Source organism: Gigantopelta aegis, chromosome 15, assembly GCF_016097555.1.
Source record: "Gigantopelta aegis isolate Gae_Host chromosome 15, Gae_host_genome, whole genome shotgun sequence".
In the NCBI taxonomy this organism is placed as follows: domain Eukaryota; kingdom Metazoa; phylum Mollusca; class Gastropoda; order Neomphalida; family Peltospiridae; genus Gigantopelta; species Gigantopelta aegis.
In genome coordinates, this window is record NC_054713.1 from 18,199,256 (window position 1) to 18,215,146 (window position 15,891).

General features: G+C 37.7%; 1 protein-coding gene across 1 annotated transcript; it reads right to left on the reverse strand.

Annotated features, from left to right (window-relative positions):
* Positions 1-374: 374 nt before the first annotated feature.
* Positions 375-8,316, reverse strand: LOC121390342 (39S ribosomal protein L47, mitochondrial-like). Its single transcript, XM_041522134.1, has 5 exons — positions 8,134-8,316; positions 6,554-6,660; positions 5,099-5,159; positions 2,028-2,124; positions 375-756 (listed from the first exon to the last, which is right to left on the reverse strand). The coding sequence occupies exons 1-5, from the start codon at positions 8,241-8,243 to the stop codon at positions 415-417; spliced, it is 717 nt and encodes a 238-aa protein (XP_041378068.1). The 5' UTR covers positions 8,244-8,316; the 3' UTR covers positions 375-414.
* Between the last annotated feature and the right edge of the window lie 7,575 nt (positions 8,317-15,891).

The window sequence follows — 15,891 nt, forward strand, 5'->3', positions numbered from 1 at the left end:
TCAGAAGGGAAATAATATGTATTAGGCATATATGCAGAGAAGGAAAAATATATGGATGAATGGATTAACAGATGAGCGATTTATGAATGGATGGAAATATGAATAGATGGAGAAGTTGGTATTTTGATGGATGGATGGACAGACGGATGGATGGTGGGATGAATAGGTTGATATTTTGATGGATAGACAGACAGATTGATGGATGGATGGATGAATAGATAGATGGATGGATGGATGGGTTGATGGGTGAATGGACAGATGGACGTCTTTGAAGTCCTAACAACACCTGTTCTAAACTTAAGAAAAACAAGACAGGAACACCCACCCCCCCCCCCCCGCTCCCACAAAAAGCAAAACGCATTTAACCAGCTTAACTGAGCACTACAGATTTATTTACATCCACACAGTCTTTGTCTATTCTTTTTCAGATTCACGCAAGTGAGGAAACTTCTTCTCCAACATTTTCATATTTTTCTGCTCTCGCCGCAGCTCTCTCATCCTCTCCCTTCGTTTCTGTTCCTTGTAAAGATTAATGTACATGTTCATCGACGAGCGGTATGGCGCGTGAGTCAGTCGGTAGAATTTGTTCATGAACGAAGGAATTGCATATTCCTTGGGTGTGCGGTGGTATTTTAACCCGAGGAAGTTCCGGACGACCCTCTTCTCCGGTTTGTTGGATTTCCCGGTCTCTAGCATACTGAATGCCTCATTGCGCTCGTCCACGATCGCCAGTATATTCTCCATACTCTCCTCTACCTGGTGAACAAAAGAAAGGAAGGTCTGGTTAAATTACACCCCAGCACATGGTTGAACTACATTTTAAAGCTGCTAATCTCAGTCCGATTGAAGTGTAAGAGCCATGAAACTGCTTGTATGTCTGTATTTGTATTCCATTTACGTTCAATTATGTTTGCTCTTGACACAACTCAGGGGCCAGGACACAGCCCAGTGGTAAAGCGCTCATTTGATGCGCAGTCGGTTTGGGATCGATCCCTGTCGGTGGGCCCATTGGGCTATTTCTCGTTCCAGCCAGTGCTCCACAACTGATTTTACGAAACGAGTGTCAGGATTCTTGTATTGCCAGAGCGAGAGCAATGGTAATACATGAATCCTGACACCAGTTTCGTAAAATCAGTACAATTCACACGGAATAATTTCTTTATTATCTATATTATCCGTATTACTTTTTCTGAATAACAAATACCTTGTCCAAACGTTTTGAATGTAACTAGAAGACAGTGTTTCTGTCAGAAAGGAATTTTTGGGTATAGTGCTATGGAATTGAATGTAACCACAGTCAACAGGGGGTATGGGAGGCCTACCCCAGAACTAAAATGGGTTAAGTTTAGGGTTAGGGTTAAGAAATGATATAATGATAAGAGTAATTAATTTTGTCAAAAGGTTAACTTAAAAAAAAAAAAATTCTACAAAACATTTGAGTATGGCGCTATACCTGTTTTACCCTCTGACAAAAACCCTGAAAGAACACAACGAAATTACGTCAATTTTGTAAGCAATTACGATATTTCACATGCACAGATCTGAGACTGGGGAAGCCACATTATGACGTCATTTATTGGTCAGTGTCATTTCCCTGTATGTGTTGAACTACGTGGGTAAATAGAGATTATTAAACGAGCATGTGTGTCGTACTGATTTTACAGAACGTCAGGATTTTTGTATTGCCCGAGCGAGAACGAGGTTAATACATGAATCCTGGCATGAGTTTCGTAAAATCAGTACGACTCACACATGAGTGTAATAATTTCTTTATTATCCATATTATTATTGTTGTTGTTTTTATGAATAGCAAGACCCAACTCAAAATGTTTCAGCCACAACTAGGAGACAACGAAATGATGTCATATTTCAAAAGCATAGTCTTAGCTTGGCCTGGGGAAGCAACGTCATGTTATGACGATGCTTCCCAAAATTATGTCATCACACTTGTTATTACATGTGTGCTTCATATGATTATTATTAACTCGGTATGTTGAACCATGTGGATAATAATAACTCATATGTACCTTGTCGACTCTTTCTGGACTTGGGAACAACTCGCACTGTCTTGTGTACTCCGCCTCCATTGTCATCAACATGTTACGCTCCTTCAACAGAACGTACCTGAGAAAAGAGAACACACACATGTAGCGACACTAGCTTACATGGAGATGTACCTGCAAATATACAGCATACGGGGCTTCTAGATTAAAAGTAGCCCCACTCCCATGGCTACTGATATGCAATGTTGGGCTAGTAAATAACTACAAATGTCATGCCTAACAGGGCTTCTAGGTTATGGTAGCCCCACTCCCATGGCTAGTGATATGCAATGTTGGGCTAGTAAATAACTACAAATGTCATGCCTAACAGGGCTTCTAGATTATGGTAGCCCCACTCTCATGGTTACTGATATGTAATGTTGGGCTAGTAAATAACTACAAATGTCATGCCTAACAGGGCTTCTAGGTTATGGTAGCCCCACCCCCATGGCTAGTGATATGCTAGTGATAGTCATAACTACAAATGTCATGCCTAACAGGGCTTCTAGATTATGGTAGCCCCACTCCCATGGCTAGTGATATGCAATGTTGGGCTAGTAAATAACTACAAATGTCATGCCTAACAGGGCTTCTAGATTATGGTAGCCCCACTCCCATGGCTAGTGATATGCAATGTTGGGCTAGTAAATAATTACAAATGTCATGCCTAACAGGGCTAGATTATGGTAGCCCCACTCCCATAGTGATATGCAATGTTGGGCTAGTAAATAACTACAAATGTCATGCCTAACAGGGCTTCTAGATTATGGTAGCCCCACTCCCATGGCTAGTGATATGCAATGTTGGGCTAGTAAATAACTACAAATGTCATGCCTAACAGGGCTTCTAGATTATGGTAGCCCCACTCCCATGGCTAGTGATATGCAATGTTGGGCTAGTAAATAACTACAAATGTCATGCCTAACAGGGCTTCTAGATGGTAGCCCCACTATGGCTAGTGATATGCAATGTTGGGCTAGTAAATAACTACAAATGTCATGCCTAACAGGGCTTCTAGATTATGGTAGCCCCACTCCCATGGCTAGTGATATGCAATGTTGGGCTAGTAAATAACTACAAATGTCATGCCTCAGGGCTGCCCCAAACAGCTAGCTAAAAGACCTAACAGAGATTATGGTAGCCCCACTCCCATGGCTAGTGATATGCAATGTTGGGCTAGTAAATAACTACAAATGTCATGCCTAACAGGGCTTCTAGATTATGGTAGCCCCACTCCCATGGCTAGTGATATTCAGTTTTGAGCTAGTAAATAACTACAAATGTCATGCCTAACAGGGCTTCTAGATTATGGTAGCCCCACTCCCATGACTAGTGATATGCAATGTTGGGCTAGTAAATAACTACAAATGTCATGCCTAACAGGGCTTCTAGATTATGGTAGCCCCACCTCCATGGCTAGTGATATTCAGTTTTGAGCTAGTAAATAACTACTATTGCCATGCCAGACAGGGTTTCTAGATTATGGTAACCCAACTCATCTTGATACTCATCTGCTCTGCAAACAGCAGCAAAAGACCAGAAGGTAAAATTATGCACCCTAAAGACTAGGAAATTAATGGATATATTTTTTAAAAACTTTTATAGATTTTTTTTTTTATAGATAACGTTGTTTAAAATCTGTCAAAAGCATGAAATGCAGTGCCCAATTTCAAAACATTTCAAACCCATAAACCACCTAGTAGGGGTGACTTATGGTCGGTTTTGTTATTATTACATAACCTCAAATTATTTTCTGGCAGACCGGTCTCGGTGGCGTCGTGGCAGGCCATCAGTCTACAGGATGGTAGGTACTGGGTTCGGATCCCAGTCGAGGCATGGGATTTTTAATCCAGATACCGACTCCAAACCTTGAGTGAGTGCTCCACAAGGCTTAATGGGTAGGTCTAAACCACTTGCACCGACCAGTGATCCATAACTGGTTCAACAAAGGCCATGGTTTGTGCTATCCTGCCTGTGGGAAGCGCAAATAAAAGATCCCTTGCTGCCTGTCATAAAAGAGTAGCCTATGTGGCGACAGCGGGTTTCCTCTCAAAATCTGTGTGGTCCTTAACCATATGTCTGACGCCATATAACCGTAAATAAAAATGTGTTGAGTGCGTCGTTAAATAAAAGATTTCTTTCTTTCTTTCTTCATCAGGAAAGGATAGTATGCAGTCTTCACCAGGAAAGGAGAGTGGTCACCTACTCCCATCCACACTCTCCTGGAATGTTTTTAGGAGAGCTGCAAACTGATCGCCTTGTAATAAAATGTTTAATGAATTACATTTGTAACTTCATATCATTGCTCGCCTTAAATCATTTAAGTGGAATGATCTTCAGCTCACCTTGATTTTGCTCATCACGAAGACCGAGTATGCCCTTAATGCACCAGTTGTGGGACTCTTGGTTCAGTGGTTGGAATGGGAAAAAAACAACCCCAAGTCCACTGAGGACAATCAATCCTGTGAACTATCATACCTCAACCAAGTGCTCTACCACTGAGCAACATGCTCTTTCTATTATATAAAAGTGCCTAGTTGAAATTCATTCAAGTTGACGTTATTTTTTTTCTGTTACACAGAGAAAAAAGCCTTCTGTCACCACACAAGCTACATGTGTATGCACTGCTACAAATACCCGCAAGGGATCTTTTATTTTTGCACTTTCCCATACACAGAACAGCACATACCATAAACTCTGAAAGACAAGTTATGCAGGGGAGGATCAAGTATTTTGAGAAATGGGGGATTAGCATATAAAGTCTGTTTAGTTTAATGACATCAATAAAGCACATCATCAGCTATTGAATGTCAAACATTTGGTAATTCTGGGATTAGCATATATGCAAACTTGTAGATCCACATCTCCCCAAGAGGTTTGTGTATGAAAAAAAACAAAATATTATTTTTATTTTTTTCACATTGCAGCTAAAAGTTGGGGGAGTGGGTAAACCCCCTAAACCATCCCCTTGGATCTGCCACTGTTTTGGTCAGTTTGGAACAAGAATATTCCACAGAGTCTACGAAGTAGGAGAATTCTACAATCCTGTGACTTACCACAGTTTGTGCAAGTCTTCATTGCTCTTGATTCGTAATTCATCCAAATGCCATGGTCTGCCTGAACAAAGATGACAGAATGTTAACATGGAACTAAGAAATGACAAATTTCAGTTACGTTAACTTCAGCATGCTTTCTCAGTGTTTTCTCAAATTGTTTGTTAAATATGCTAAATATTTATGTTATTCTGTTGCATAGTGACCATTTTATAAATTAAGTTTACACAAAATCAGGCTAGTTTTGAAGACCCCCTCAATATACATGTACGTTATGTAGCATTTTGTACAGCCAAGACTACTGCCCTTCTAAAACCTGTAACACTAGTAGTCTACCATACATGTACCAGTATATTTTTGGTGATGGCCTTCTCAACACCTCCAGCCCCCTGTTTATATATTTCTTAAGTAAATAAAATTGGTTCAAATGATATTTACATGTACCTCTAGGTAATCCATTGTTCATTTATGTGAATTGTATATTTATATGTAATCTAAATCAGTGATCACAACTTGACTGCTATCAGATGTCCAAAAAAGAATACTCAAATAAAGTTCTGATGATCCTTAAGTTTGCAGCTTTTAATTTTAGAACATAACAATTCATCACATACATGTACATGCATGTATGTAACTGAAGGTACGTATGAATTTAAAAAAAAAATGATTCACGTGGAATATTGTGCCCTGCTTCGTCTTCAATGCAAATAGGTACCAAAATTATTGGAAGGAAATGTTTTATTTAACAACGCACTCAACACATTTTATTTATGGTTTTATGGCGTTAGACATATGGTTAAGAACCACACAGATATAGATAGAGGAAACCCGCGGTCGCCACTTCATGGGCTATTCTTTTCGATAAGCAGCAAGGGATCTTTTATATGCACCATCCTACAGACAGGGTAGCACATACCATGGCCTTTGATATACCAGTTGTGGTGCACTGGCTGGAATGAGAAATAGCCAAATGGGCCCACCGATGGGGATCGATCCCACACTGACCACGCGTCGAGCAAGCACTGTACCACTGGGCTACGTACCCAAAATTATTGTGTTTTCTGTTCTTAATTCTGGTAATATTTTACAGCTGTCTGAAAACTGCGAGAGCGATAGTTTCATTTGGGCATCGCTTGCGTACGTATAGTTCTGAGTAATCCATTTTCGTTTGCGCATTGAATTTATGACATCATTTACATGGTCATGACGGGTTACATAAAAGCGAAATGGGTTGCCTGAATTTGATTTTGTGTAACCCATAAATGGCTTATGCAAATTTTCAAAGGCTCGTTTTACACAATAATTACACAGAATAAAATTCATCTGTAATACTAGAATTTTAAACTGGTCCTTGAAGGCTAGATTGTGTAAAAGAAAAATGACAAATGGAGGAGTGCAGGTGAAAATCATTTGAAATAATGAAAATAATTATGAATTTTAATTAATATGTCAGTTTACCACACTTGATCGTTTCCTCTCCCCAGTTTTCTTTGTCATCAAAAAATTGTGACAAATTTTCCCTTCTGGCCGATGTAGAAAATGCTGCATGGACCAAGGCTGGTATCCTGAATTAAAAAAATAAAAAATAAAAAATAAAAAGGAAGGAATGAAGAAATGTTTTGTTAAACTCATTTTTTCTAAGGTTATTTGGCGTTGAACATTTGGTAAAAGATGACACAGGTAATGAGAGGAAACCTGTTGCCACCACACCAGGGCTACTATCCTCTACCGCACAATGGGTTTTAAACTAAATCAATCTAACAGTAGCTGCGCAGGTACCTTCAGGTATCTTCAAGTGAGCCAGATGAGGCTATGTATTGGCATGCTTTGACAGTCACAAAGTTAATATTAGCAGTCATTTTGTCCAACACCAGGTACAGTCGCTAGAATACCATATAGTAGACCTTGCTTTTTAAGGTGTGCGGGTGCGATTGCGCTCGTACAGCGCATGTAACTTTAATGTGACGAGTGTGAAAAACAGCACACATTACACTCAACAAATGGCGCACGTAAAATAGATGGGTATATTTATTTTCACTGTTTACAAAAATAAAGTTTTCATAGCTCATTTAGCCGACAGGAAGGTCCTTTTATTAAAACAATAAAAATTAAAAACATGGCAGTGGCTTCCACACAGTCGTTAAACTGGTATTTCTCTTTGTTGAACAAATCGGGAGATACTGGTTCAATAGACAATTTTGTAGACGTACCAGTCAAAATCCAATCGGAGCTGCACTGCCTATTTTATTTATTTTTGAGAGTGATTTTTCACTCACCTTAGTATATTGACGTGTGCAATTTTCCACTCACTTATAATTTTCAAAAACCAAGGACTGATATAGATATCGCGTTTGCTATTAATAAACAAGATTCAGTCCAAAAGAAGCTATACCCAATTCAGTCGAACTCCGTGGAGAATCCATAGTCTGCCAACTTGTTCCGATTTGATTGGAATAGCAGTAAGAGAGAATTTTCATGACACATAGCCCCTTTTCAATGGTTAGTTTTAGGTATAGGGTTAGGGTTAGTCTTTACAGCCTTTGATATAGAGGGGTACGGATCAAACTCTTTCCAGAATTACATGTTTGACATCAAATAGCCAATGCGTTCACTTGATGCGCGGTCGGTCTTGGATCAATCCCCGTCGTTGGAGCCATTAAAATTTTTGGCTATTTCTCGTTCTAGCCAGTGCTCCACAACTGGTGTAACAAAGGCCATGGTGTGTACTATCCTGTCTGTAGGATGGTGCATATAAAAGATCCCTTGCTGCTAATCGAAAAGAGTAGCCCATGATTCCGCATGAAGTGGCGACAGCGGGTTTCCTCTCTCAATATATGTCCGGCGCCATATAACGTAAAAAATAAAATGTGTCGAGTGCGTTGTTAAATAAACATTTTCCTTCCAATAGCCGATGTTTAATTAATCAATGTGCTCTAGAGACTAGTGGTGACAAATAAAAAATCTTAGCATTAGCCTAAGGCTAAGACTTAGGGTTTGGTTCCCGACTTAAGTCTTATAATAATTATTGTAACAGGTACCTTCTTTCACAATGACATCGGTGTAAAATCTTTGATGACTGTAAAGTGATCTTGTGCATCATGTGTCGTAGAATATGGCAAGTAAAATAACATGACTGCATTACTGACATCGCGTTGAATAGTTAAGCTTGTGCTACTCGTTAAATTTGACGATGACCTTATTTCAAAAGCGTAACAAATTATATTTTCGACTGGTAACCAACACTACGTTTTTCATATGGTCTAAAATCCATGGCACCCCACGTATGGACAAATGTTCCAGATTTCATTGTTTTGGGAAAACGACTTCAAACGAATCACAACGCATTCTTACGTGTAGTAGAATGCAGAAAATACACGAAATACATCTAAGTTTGCCAGAACGTCTCCATCGTTTTAACTCGAATGTCAATCAATCAAAATCATTTATTTATATATGAATCATATAAACATGACATGGTATACATTGGACAACATACATAATTAGAATATAAAATGGTAAGATCAGACACATAGTAATAATAATGATGACAATGATTATATACGTGTAATAGTTATACATGTACACGTAAATGTGTGCAGTGTCACTGAGTGTGTATACGTGTTTATTCAAGTTGGTGTTGTAGTAGAGGGTCTGGTAAGTTCATTTTGCCTATGGTTGAACATTTCATAACATAATTGCCCAACAGTTGGAGTTACTTGTTCTGGGCTGTCAAGAAGGAAAACACATTTTTCCAGTTCAGACAGAAATGTGAACTAAGAACATATTTGACCGACTTTATAGTATAGTATTTTTCTTAAATGCATATTTATTGGACACCGAGTCAAAAAATTAATCTCATCTTCTGGTTCTTTTTGGCACAGCCGGCATATACGGTCATTTCTATGGATATTCCTATAACGTCCTACCTCCATTTCCAGTCTGTGAGCACATAAACGTAGTTTTGTGAGAGCTTGTCTAAAATTGGTGGGTTTTTTTAATATATATTTCAAGTAATTTGCCATTTCATATTTGTTTTTAATATGTTTAAATATTTGCAGCTTTTCAGAGTTCTGTAGCTTAATTTTAAAGTGTTCGTAATATCTGTCATCAAGGATTTTGTTTGCGTAGCTAGATTTAGATTTTGGGTGAATTTTAGCGTTAGTTAATAAACTTTTGTCAATGTTGTTACTATCAAGCATATCTTGTAAATAAGCATGCCAGCCTATGTTGTATTGTGTTTGTAGCTCTTTGCTACAGGATACTGCATCATACAATATAGATATATAGATGTGGAGATTTGTTCTGAGCAGCACGGGGGGGGGGGGGGGGGGGGGGGGGGTGTTATTGACCTCATTATCTCTCGTCTCGTGCGCTTATAAGAGTTCTAAGCTCAAGATATAATAAAGGAGGAAGCGACATAAACTCTGTATGATATATAAACTTTCAAATAACATGTTACCAACTTGTTTAACCTTACAACTACTTCTCTCTGCTGCAGAACGTAATGAATACTATATGCGTAATGCGAAGAATCTACAAACATATTTTTGTCGAACAAAATTGTTTTCGAACTCCTTCTTTCCTTCAGCAGTAAAATTATGGAATAATCTGTTGCCTGATATTAGAAATTCTTCTTCATTAAAATTGTTTAAAATACAAATGAACAAACACGACCTTGCTGTTCCATCTTATTTTTATGAAGGTGATAGATGGCAACAGATTCTACATAGCCGACTCCGTTTGGGTACCAGTGATTTGAATGGTCACAAATTTGTACGACATGTGACAGATACCCCTTCTTGTATTTGTGGCCACCCAGTTGAAGATGCAGAATTTTTTTAAATGTTTTTGCCCAATATATGTTGCAGCTCGCAATACCCATTTACTGAACTATTATAATATCAAGTGTCATACTTTGCTATTCGGAGATTCAAATTTAAGTGTCCAAGAAAATATCTCTATATTTAAATCTGTTCAGAATTTTCTTATTAATAGTAAGCGTTTCGAGATCAATTAACCATTTAACCATTCCAACTGTTTGCTATTTATTCTTTGTTTCTTCTACACACTCATCTCTTCTATTCCCCCAACTATCCGTGTTATCTTTATTGTAATATTGTTCTAGCCATCTTGACGTATAACATGTATATTTGTTAAATGTAGGGAGAGGCCTTACAGGGACATTCCTGAGTTTGCTGCAATTTTAAAGATTTTATCGACTAACAGAGACTTTTTGACGACTGTAATTACATATCAAATATATTTTTCTGCATAAAATATTAGTGGCTGCATATTAAACGTGTTTATGATCGTTCTAATATTTGTACAAGGTTAAATTTCATTTTATTTCCCAAAAAGAGTTTTTTCGTACGTACGAAATTATTTCAAGACAAAATCCAGTTTGGGCTTCTTACAAATATTAAGACGACCAGAAACACATTGAATATACAGACACTGGTATTCTAAACAAGAAACTATATTTAATATGTAAGTTTAATCGTAGAAATATTTTATTAGTCGGAAACATCTTACAATGCAGCAAACTCGGGAATGTCCCTTTAATATAGGCACTTGCCTGTTGGCCAATCCCAAATTTGATTTGCTAATAAATATTGTTTAAACCAAGATATAATATCTATATTGTGCCTGTGGCCATTACGTGGAACATCTCCTGTTACCCCCCCCCCCCCCCCCCCCCCCCCCCCCAAATACAATTGAGAGCGCCAGACTACTTATTTAGGTTCAATCATACAAATGTGTATATCAACACATTATATATGGCAATCCCAACTTAAAGCAAATTCCAACATTTCATTGCTAAAAGCAAACGTTACATAAATTTTTATTGATAAAACCGTTCACCTTCTCCTTTATTCGTCTTGTTTCTCTGGTTCTAATCGATATACAAATATTTATATTTTGACAGGTTAAACATACAATTAAACTAATAGTTTTACTTTTGTTGACACTAAATGCACATTTTCTATTTTTCTCAACATTTCCATGTTGACCAGTTACTACTTTAATTGTATAATGTAGGGAAAGGTCTTTAAATATATAGGCTAAGCCTGTTGACCAATCCATTCTGTTAATGTTATATAAAGTTATAATAAACAGAAATAAGTATTGTGCAAACCATAATATCTTGATGTAGCCATTCAGTAAACGCCAGATAAGTACCTAAATTTGATGGCAGCTTATTTATACACAATTTTAAAAGTGCATCCTACTGAACTGCCACCTGATCTTGAACACGCTTTCAAATAAGATTTTTAAAATTTAGTTGTTTTTTTCTGGATAAGTTAGTGTATCAGTTTAACTTTATTATAAAATTGTTGATATTAGGTGTGCAGGGTTTCCCCAGAGCCGTTAGGCGTAACGGCCCGACACGCCTTGGTCCGTAACGTAAGCGCTTCAAATGACGGCGTGGAAGTCCCTTAAATCAATAGCCGCTACGCCTTGGTTTTGAAGTGCTTTAGAAAAACAATTACCACAAGTACGAGCGCGGCAGTCGACTACCTCTTGCAAACAACTTGGGTACCAGTATATCAAACGCACCTGATCACTATGAAACACTTCCTAAATACCTAACAATGAACCAGTCGTTTGCTCAAAATTGGTGTTTGGTAATTTTACCACATGTACTGGGACCGCTAATCCACCAGGAAGGCGCTTACGCGTAACAGGATTCCCGTGCCGAGCAATCAAGCTGTGTGTTAATTGCTTGTGAATTTTCTTTTTCATTTAGGTGGTTGCTGAGAACAAATTAATAATTTTGATAAATACGGTTTGAATAATGAACAAGTTAGTGGATTATATTCGTTGTTCTGTCGATCTTTGGAGCAAATCATGAGATATATTTTCCAAGGTACATTACAAGACACATGTCTTAGTCCAGTAAGCTTACGCCGTTTAATAGAAGAGATATGACCATTGTGACAACCAACCCGTGTGACAACCAACCCCGGTCTCCCCTACATATTTGTGAGGGGCCTTTAATAACATTCGTAATTTAAAAACACCTAACTCAAATCCTAACTCAGCCAGAGAGGAAAAAAAAAAACGCCGAGGAAAATCCAAACCTGTAAAATAAATCTCAGTATCATGGGAAACATAAAATAAATCTGTGAAAATTCCAGACGAGGTAAGCGCCTTGTCTTCCTCATGCTGGCTACGCCATTGCACTAGTTACTAAAATATCAAAGCTGTCAGCTGGTGTTAGCCGTTTCCTAACCACGTGTAACGATATATGATAACATTCTGTCGGCTAACCAGAGCATGCGCATATTACACTAGCCGAGTTCGCAGTCAGTTAATCCAACTGACGTGATAGCCAGAGCAATTAGTGGCGCCATAATTAAAGATAACGGTATGCTCGTCCGGTTTCAGAGGTAGCTACAATTTACACTAAATGAACACCTTGGGACTGAATTATTCGTCCGGTTTTTGTTAGGGGTGGAGGTGGGGGGTGGGGAGGGGGTGGTCCGGTCTAGAGAGAGAGGTAAACTTTAGTGTTAAAAAATAATTAAGACGCGAAAATCACGGGACCTTGGAAAATGTTCGCTCTTGAGAGAATTCCAGTTTAGTGGTTGGTTTCACTGTATATGCATGTATATAGTTCATATACCCTCATAAATACATCCCTCGTAGGTGAGTATTCCTAAAAAAACTAAAAAATGCTATTTCAAGATTAATATAGCAGAAAAATCGAACAGTATTTTAAGTTGACCGTGTACACACAAATAATAATAATAATAATAATAATAGTAATAATATAATAATAATAATAATAATAACAATAATAATAAACATCTAAATAATAATAATAATAATAATAATAATAATAACAACATAATTTATCTCAATGCTCTTGTGCATAAAGTAAAATATTTCTTCATGTTTCTTCATAATTTTAATTATGTATGGTGAATAATTCGGTAACGTGCACCTGTTGGGTATAAATTAGAGGCTTCCCATATAGCAGAAGTATTTCGATTTCAATGTATATGTAACAGCATTAGGTTTGTTCCCAAAAAGACGACAGACAGCTGCAGGTTCTGAACAATGGCATTTTATTTAACATCATACACAAAGTATTTTTAAAACCCAGGTGTGTGTACTACTTAAAGTTGTAACACTTCACCGGTAACTAATACACGCATTCAGAAGTGGAGATCTTAGAAATCCTCTTAGAGTGCAACACTACAGCAATAGCGACAATATCATTTTCACCCAGCAGGATAGCCATGGACAGCACGGACCTCGGCAGCCAAGACGAGGTGATCGATATCAACAACCACAACAGCTGAATTAGCGGTATCAACCCAGAGATGAACCCGTTTGCTTCAGATGTGGACAAGTAGACGGATGTCGGGTAAGACTTGACCATTCTCGACGACATACGTTAAACAGGAATCAATCTATGGGGAGGGGCTACCCGTAGAATCCAGACCGAGATGCCCTATGAACTTCATGCAACAGGATAGTACACATTTAGTGGGAGGTCCAAATGAAAGTGATGTTATTATCAATAATATTTCCACTAAAGCTTTGTTGGACACTGGCTCAACAGTATCTACTGTTGCAGAAAGTGTTTACAAGGACAACCTGTCTGATATAGTGATGCATCCGTTTGATGTTATTTTAAAGATAGAATGTGCGGATGGACAGCAGTTGCCATACCATGGTTATATTGAGGCAAAACTACAGGCAACCGGAGCTAGTTCTTCTGGGAAACAGCTCTGTCTTTTATTAGTTGTTCCTGGTAGTTCTTATAAATCTCAGGGCCTCGTTCCACAAAGCAATCTTAGCGCTAAAATTACCGTAAGTGTATATGTTAGGTGTGCAGTTACGGTGATCTTGGGGCTAAGATCGCTTCGTGGAATGAGGGGTCCTGGTGCCACTTCTTCTGCGAACTAATGTTTTGTCAACATTCATGAGTGAGTGTAAAAAAAAACATGGTAGTCGTTTTCTTCAGAAAGCAGATATCCATACACCATGGTATCTGGCTTTCTGTTACATGCTGTTGCAGGATAAGGTATTATCACAGGAACTATCTCATGCTTATCGGAGCCATTCCATCTAATGTGAAGAGCCAGCCAACACCGAAGCCTAGGACGAGACAATCGCGAGAAGTTCAACATGAAGTTAATATTGAGAAGAGTGGGTCTGAACAGGAAGTTCTGGACGTAGTGCAGTCTACAGCTGCGGATGATACCAGAGTCATCGCTGAAGACGCTGTAGATGAGGATGTATCTGTCTTGCCGGATGCTGGTGACGATCAGCTATCTGTTGAGGCAGAGGGTGATGTTTCTGGTGGCGACGACCATGTGCCTGATAACTTGGAAGACGTTGAAGGTACAGAAACAGAACCTGATGTTGTTGATCCAGAGGTAAACTCTTCTGAAGGAGAATCTCCTCCAGTATCTCCAGTCAGACTTCTACCACGGCCTCCACCGCGACCTCCCCCACGTCGTTCTGAGACATCGCACAGGAAACCGCATTGGATGGAGTCTGGTAATTAGGTCATGTCCCATACTGTTAACCCCGATTTTATTGACAAATCTAGACTTATTGAACGGTTGGCAATTCTTTCTATCCTCAATGGTTCAGGTAAATGATGAGGTTGTAATTTCTCCAGGAGAGGAAGTATGTGGCAATATCGAGTTTTATCTGTGTATAATATATAATGGTATTTTATAATGTATTAATATGTAAAATAACTCTTTTGCAACTATATTTATCTAAAGTAATTAAGTAACAGATGAAGTATATTAAATTAAGTTCTAATGTCTAAATGGTAATGTAATTAATATTATGATTTCTTATAACGAATTACTAATGGGTTTTAACTTTAAATTAATTATGTTTTGATAGTTAATTGAAAGTAAGATGTTTGCAGAGTTTGTATTATCGCAGAAGAGATAGTTTATTTTATGCTATTGCTATTAATATAATTATGTACTTTGGATTATAGTCTTTGTACGATACTTAGACTTAGTGTGTTTTATTATTTTATTTAGATCTCTATTTCTGAATGCGTGTGTCAGTTACCGGCCAGGTGTTACAACCTTAGTTATAGTTACACACACTTGGTATGTACATGACTAGGTTGTTATATGTGTATATTTTTTATGACGTAATGTACGTGAATATGTTAAACATTAGTAGTGAATGTATTAGTAAAGTATGGGTTGTATAATTGTATAAATGATTAACATATGGTGTTGTGTCATATGTATTGTGATGTATTAATTGTTTAGTAGGAACCATAGGAACCATGTATTAGTATGTGATTCGATATATATGTTAACTATATGTGACAGTATAGGAAATGTCGTGTGTCATTTGTCACATATATGTATTTCTTATCGTAATGTCATGTACTGTATTCGTATTGTATTTTAATTTATTGTTTTGATCGTTTCAGGGTTTTAAAAATACTTTGTGTTTGGTGTTAAACAAAATGCCATTGTCTTGAACCTGCAGCTGTTTGTCGTCTTTTTGGGAACAAACCTAATGCTGTTACATATGCAATCCAGTGTAAGATCACATCATATTGCTCCGAACACTGTGAATTCATATATACTATTGTGGGTCTGTGGTAAATGACAGCCGAATTCAGCCGATGTGTTCTGGTTGCTACTGTCAACGACGACATGGACTTTGGACCAATATGAAAATGAAAACCTATTATATTATTATCTAAACATTAGTTCAAATTATAATTATTTAAATTAAAAATAATACAAGAACATATATTTTTTCTTTAAGACATAACTAAATGTTATGTTGAA

Bases quoted from the DNA above. Each gene is read 5' to 3' on its own strand.
- LOC121390342 (XM_041522134.1), bottom strand. From the start codon at position 8,243: ATGTCAGTAATGCAGTCATGTTATTTTACTTGCCATATTCTACGACAC. The intron at 2,125-5,098 runs GTAAGTCACAGG...CTCTTTTCTCAG, and splicing joins GAAGACTTGCACAAACTGTG to GTACGTTCTGTTGAAGGAGC. The intron at 757-2,027 runs GTACATATGAGT...TTTGTTCACCAG, and splicing joins GTCCAGAAAGAGTCGACAAG to GTAGAGGAGAGTATGGAGAA.